At 51.1% G+C, this 6,375-nt stretch overlaps 1 protein-coding gene across 5 annotated transcripts in view; it reads left to right on the top strand.

Moving 5' to 3' along the window:
• The window catches only part of CACNA1S (calcium voltage-gated channel subunit alpha1 S), a 91,523-nt gene that overhangs the window by 40,517 nt on the left and 44,631 nt on the right, over positions 1–6,375 (top strand). For 4 of the 5 annotated variants that reach the window (XM_025193317.1, XM_025193315.1, XM_025193320.1 and 1 more), the window contains exons 8-13: positions 15–118; positions 1,613–1,761; positions 2,591–2,672; positions 3,909–4,069; positions 5,387–5,612; positions 6,336–6,375. The exon at positions 6,336–6,375 is cut by the window's right edge and continues 216 nt beyond it. In XM_025193317.1, coding sequence (XP_025049102.1) covers positions 15–118; positions 1,613–1,761; positions 2,591–2,672; positions 3,909–4,069; positions 5,387–5,612; positions 6,336–6,375 — 762 coding nt within the window. The remainder of the gene's footprint in view (positions 1–14; positions 119–1,612; positions 1,762–2,590; positions 2,673–3,908; positions 4,070–5,386; positions 5,613–6,335) is intronic. The other variant, XM_025193316.1, reaches the window with a different exon arrangement.

The raw sequence follows: 6,375 nt of genomic DNA, 5'->3' as shown, positions 1-6,375 counted from the left end.
TCTTTCCTGGTCAGGTGAACGACGCCATTGGAAACGAATGGCCCTGGATCTATTTTGTCAGCCTCATCCTGCTGGGCTCCTTCTTCATTCTCAACCTAGTGCTGGGTGTTCTCAGTGGGTAAGTGATGGGAGAGTACACTGGCCCTCTCTTGCTGTGTCTGTGGCCCAGAAAGCAAGTGCAGGAGAGTCTCCTGGAGAGTGTATATATGCTAAAGTGTCTTGATGAGGGGTGGAAAATTGGGGACATGGTCCTTAATGATTTCTGGGATATAACAGGAGGGCCTGAGAGATTTTCCTTTCCTTTTTCCTTCCCTTTCTTTCCTGGTATCAGGGTGTGTCAGGCCTTTCCGGCTGCAGGACTTTTGGGGTGACTCAGGAGCGCACATTATGGGTTCTCACAGCCCTTCACTGGAGGGGCAGGACTGGTAGATGTTTAACAAAGAAAGATTTTCTCCCAGGTGTTAAGTAGCAGTTTACAAAAATGCGCATTGAGCAGCAAGGGAAATGGAGCTTCCTGTGAGCCTTCGAGAGCAGCAGGAACTGATCAGGGGTCTCTGCCCGGGTTAGCCCCTGCCGCTGCAACATGCACGGTCCCATTTTCCTTGCTGCTGGGCAGCAAGGGTGAGGGACTGCCTGGGAACCGCCCTGCAGGGAAAGGAGTTGCTCCCCATCAGACCCCATTGCTGCTTGCAAGGGGCACCCTCACCTTTGCTGCCTCACCTGGGCTGTTTTGGAATCCTGCTGGGCACTGGAGCCTTTAACAGGCACATGGGCAGTCCAGTGCTAGCAAGCGACTCTCCCGTGCCAGGTCACCCAGGGGCCCTTTAAAGGACCCTGCACCCAGGCACACACCTGAAACATCCCCAGTCCATGTGGGGCAAAGGGAACAGCACTAGTTGAGTGGTAAGGTTTCTGCCCCCACCCCTGCAGTCAGCCCACTGAAGTTGCCCTGTACCATTACCACCTGGCAGTGACAGGGACAAGGCTTTTGGCAAGTGGCTGCTTGCTGCTCGCTGGGCTGTCAGGGAAACAGATGTTCTCCCTCCTCCCTCTCACTTCCAGTCGGGGAGAGAGACCAGAGCACTGTGGGATAGTGGAGGGTCTAAATAACATGCCAGACATTCAAATTAACCCATAGTAGATACCTGCCACAAAGACATTCTACATATCATGAGTAACATCTCTGAAGCAAGTTTGCCATTTTTGTGGTTGATTCACTATTTTATCACATGACATGACTGTCTGGCATGTTACTACTTACTGCAAGATTAATGTGCTAATTGCACAATCAATGTAATATTTGCCAGGGACCAAAGGATAACAGGGCAATATCAGGTTATATTGTTATCAGGTCAATCTCTCTCCTATGCTGTGTCATGTAATAACAAAGATAAAAGATGGAACTGATCCATTTTCAGTGTGCCCTTTCATTGAGTTAAAGAAGTCACTCCTGTCACAGCAGTTGCCGTCTGTTATCCTCCACGAAGACCAGTGAGTAGAGTGGGACATGGCACATACTTGTCAAGCCTGTTCCATGAGCATGGCCTCAATTGCATCTTCCTGTGCAGGCCCCTCTCTGCTCATCTCACACCTGCCCTTGGGTTTGTTTCAGCGAGTTTACCAAGGAGCGAGAAAAGGCGAAATCACGGGGCACGTTCCAGAAGCTGCGGGAGAAGCAGCAGCTGGAGGAGGATCTGAAGGGCTACATGGACTGGATCACGCATGCTGAAGTCGTGGACAGTGTTCGGACCAGAGGAGAAGGTACTGTCCCCCTGGGCAAAGTCAGCCAGGAAGGCACAGACCTGAGTCTCCATTAGCCTCTAGAGCGTGGTTTAATGTTCTATGAGAGGGCATGTGGCTGTTTGGGGGGAATGCTCCCATTCCTCCAACCACCGAAGGAGGAAGCCGCTCCTTTGACACTGCCCAGATTCAAGAGTCAGAAACTGCTCAGGACCTGCAGGAGCTGTGGGTGTTTGGAAAGGAATGACAGTCTTGTGGCTGCAGGCAGACCAGGGCCCCACAGGTTCTGCCACTGATTCACTGTGTGACCTCAGGCAAGTCATGTCCTTTCTCTGGGCTTCAGTTTTCTTGTGTGTAATATGGATATAATGCTCCACTGCTTGGGGCTGAATAAATTCATGGTTATGAAGGGCTTTTAGAGCTTCTGATGGGAAAGGGAAAGAAAAGGAAACAGGCACTGGCAAACTCCCCTTCCCTATCACCTCCCTGTGCTCCCTGGGGAGCTGCTTGTGCTGGTATTTCCTTGGATCTTCTGGATCTTCATTTGTTCTGTGGGACATCTGGCGAGCTATATACACAACGGTAACAGTTCTGAACTCTGCTGCTGGTGTCCTACTCTGCACAATGGTTACATAACTTGTCCTTCCTCCCAGTTGGTTTGGTTGCACATTCTTGTGCCAAAGACTGTTTCCCAGACTCAATTGCTCCTCTCAGGGAGTTCTCCAAAGAGATCCCATTGCCGGTGTGCTCCTTAGATCATTCTCTTTCCCGATGGCTCAAGGTTGGAAGCCCATTGCAGATGCACTCATGGGCTTTTTCCCCCATCTGAAGCTTTCTTTGTCTTTCACAGGAATGCTGCCATTAGATGAAGGCGGCTCAGAGACAGAGAGCCTGTATGAAATTGAGGGCATGAACAAGTGGATTCTCTTCTTGTAAGTACATACTTGGCAAACCCCTGAAAGCATACAGGCTCCAGACAGACAGCCCTGGACTCCCCTGCTCTTAGAAGTCCTATTGTGACAGCCAGTGCTTGCATGTGAAGAGGAAAAGGAGCGTGCATGTTCAGTGGAGCCCTCACAATGGTAGTTTTGTGATGTCTGTTAAAAGGCTAGCCCAGGTGAGATCCTACCCATCCTTGGGGACTGCACCTCAAATTCCTCTGCACCACTCTTCCATGCCAGTGCTTTGGGAATGAATCAATGGTGTCAGGAAAGAAAAGGCTGTTTCCATTGTTGAACAGGTGATGACCAAAAGGATCATGAACAAAATCCTAGCAGGAGGCTACACAGGTTATCTGCCATGCAGAAGGTGATTCACCTCCTGGACAGCACTCTGGGTGCAGAGGCAAGACTACTGGGTATTGCTGCCTTGACCTGCTAAAGGCTGTGGATGGACGTAATTTGTAATGGCGTTAAACAACCTGAGGGATCACGCAGTAGCTGCTGTGATCTAACGTCTATACACTCCTCTAATACTGCAAAGGAGCTAAATCACTGCTCATTTAGTTTGCGGTGAAACAAGGTTGAAGTTTCGATGTTTTTGCTGCATTATGTCACTAGAGGAGCATGCAGGCATGCAGCTGACACTGATCAAACCCAGTACAATTGTTCCATCTGTCTACTCCCTTAGTTCTCCCATCTGTTAAATGGGGACAATGATGCAGCCTTCCTACAGCTATTAAGAAGATACACTAGGCCATGAATGAGAGACCCCAGTCTGTACCATGACCTCACAACCCAGTGGGGGATCTGAGCCGGTGCTGGTAAAGCTCCCATTTGGATGACAAACTCTAGAGAAGAGCAGGACCCCATCCCTGTGTGGGTGACAGGGCCTTTCCCCTGTGTCAAGAGGAGCATAAGAACTGCCATTTACTGGGTCAGACTGTAGGTCTATCTTGCCCAGTCTCCTGTGGGAAAGAACAGAGTATAGCCGGGGATTTCCCTGTGTTCCTTTCCTACTTGCAGAATCCAACACTTGAGGGCTAGGAAGTTTTGATTCAGAGGCTATACCCCTAACTCCCATGCTCAATAGCTACTGTTGCCCCTTTCCTCCAAGAATCTGGCCAATCCCTTTTTGAGGATTGGTGCATTGGGACAGCTCTGCCCTCTGTGGCAGGATAGGGCTGGTTAGGGCACAGAAATAAGACCTTTTTTGGCCCCTCTCTCTAGTCGGCACTGGAGGCGGTGGAACCGCCTGTTCCGCAGGAAGTGCCGTGAAGTGGTGAAGTCCAAGTTCTTCTATTGGTTGGTGATCCTCCTCATCACCCTCAACACCCTGTCAATAGCCTCTGAGCACCACATGCAGCCAGACTGGCTGACCCACGTGCAAGGTGAGCAGGGGAGCCTGGTGTTGGGTGGGGTTCCCCAAGGACACAGAGGTCACGTACATGTGCCCACACTCACACACGCATACATTGCCTGCATGTGCACACATACATATCCTTGCATATTCTCACACATGCATGCACAAGAACACACACCTATGGACTGGCCTGGAAAGGACCACCTTGGTCATTGAATCCAATTTCCTGCAATTGTACACAACCACATAGTGGATGTTCAGTGCCAAAGGGGCTGCAAGACAATGTCTTGCAGCCCTCCCTATATCCCACAAGTCACAGCATACCCCCAGCATCTTACAGTAGGGATGTCAAACCTACAACCCATGGGACAGCTCCAACCTGCAGAACCCCATAATCCAGCCCACAGTGCTGGCCCATTGACCCACATGCTGCACTGGATCGGTCCTGCGTACAGTGCTCAGCATGTGCGCTGCCCACAGTGCTCACTAGGGCCAGTCCCAGGCTGTAGTGCTGTGTGCGTTGGACCAGGCTTGTTGGCAGGAGGGTCCATGAGCCTGATCCAGCCTGTTGAATGGCCCCATGACACTTGTTCAGCCCGCAGGGTCAGATGAGTTTGACATTCCTGTTTTATAGTAAGGCAGGAGCTTTAGTACACAAAACAGAGGCCTCAGAAAATTCCATATACCACAGGAAGAGAGCTGGAGTAAGAGGGCATCCCTACATCCATGGGGCTCTGCAGGAGCAGGGAAGCTGTTAGGTAGGACATGCCCAGACCAGCCTGAGAAGTGGACCATGCTCCGTGCTACAAAAGAAGACAGACACCCTCCAGTGGTTCCTGCCCATCTGGCCTCACCCAGTTCCTTCCTGACCCCAAATCTGGCCATTGGTTTGACCTTGCACATGCTGGGAACATCCTCCAGCGAGGCACCTGAGTGAATATGCATGCATACACATACATATACATGTGTACATGCCTCTACACACACATACTTGTGCATGCAGACACGTATGTGTGAACACACACACATTATATGCCTTCATATTGTTTCCAACAGGCCCTCTGTTTCCACCTTCCATATTAGCTCATTCTCTTGCAGCCTTTCTCTTATGCCCCAGCCACACATGGTACTTTGGGGAAGGGGCTGTTAAAGCTGCTCAGGGCATTAAAATGGGCAGGGAAGCATGAGACTGCCAGGGCTGTCCTCCACCTCTTTGCTGTGCTGCACCAACCTGGAGCCAGCAGGGAGTACAATGAGGGAGTGGGGAGCATTTTCATGAGCACTTGCTGGTAGCCCAGGTCTCCTGCTCCTGGCCAGAACATTAATCTTCTGGTTGACAATGCAGATAATGCCAACCGGGTGTTGCTGTCACTATTTGTGGCTGAGATGCTGCTGAAGATGTACGCGCTGGGCCTGCGCCAATACTTCATGTCCCTCTTCAACCGCTTTGACTGCTTCGTGGTGTGTGCTGGCATCGTGGAAACTATCCTGGTGGAGATGAGCATCATGTCACCTCTGGGCATCTCTGTCTTGCGGTGCATCCGCCTGCTGAGGATCTTCAAGATAACCAAGTAAGGACAGGGCCCTGAGGTGCAATGTAGAGCTCAGGTGACCTGCTTGAACAGGGAGATGGAGCCAGTTTTCCCCAACTGTAATTCCTGTGCTCAGGATGTTTGATGGCAAGAACAAAAATTGGGGAAGCTGAGAATGTGTGATGGGAGTTCACCAGGCTCCATGAATCCATTTAGGGAGGGAGTTATCTGCCCCCCATTGTCATAGTGATAAAGGGCAGTACTTTGGTTCTCATTTTACAGGGGAAGGAAACTGAGACACAGGAAGATTGAGTGACTTGCCGGAGGTCAAACGGAGTGGGCAAAGGGCCTAAAAAATAAGTGCTAAGCAGTGAGCCCTAGAGGACTGAGCTGAGAGTGGGACACAGGATAGCCTGGGCTTGCTTCTTTCCCTGCAGTACTTCAGTTACCCCATCTGGAAACTGGAAATTGTGGTGCTGACCTCCTTTGTGAACTGCTCAGATCTGGTGATAGACAGTGCTGTGGTGCATTATCATCACCACCTGGGTTCCTCCTGCCACTTTCACCCCAGCCCCAGGGCTGAGGCACTTGGTGAGGCCCTCCCCTGGCATGAGCCAATAGAGTGTCTCTGTCAAACAGAGCAATGCTCTGGTTAGTCTTTAAGGTGTCACCCTGCCCCACCCTCTGCAGCACGATTCCCAGCGGTGCCCCTTGGGGCAGGCAGACAAGAGACAGGGGTGTGTATGCACTTCCTCTCTCTAGGTACTGGACTTCTCTGAGCAACCTGGTGGCATCCCTGCTG

Source organism: Alligator sinensis, unplaced genomic scaffold (assembly GCF_000455745.1).
Source record: "Alligator sinensis unplaced genomic scaffold, ASM45574v1 scaffold1382_1, whole genome shotgun sequence".
NCBI classification, from domain to species: Eukaryota; Metazoa; Chordata; order Crocodylia; family Alligatoridae; genus Alligator; species Alligator sinensis.
The sequence above is the reverse complement of the archived record's forward strand: the minus strand, read 5'-3'. Positions and strand labels throughout refer to the sequence as shown.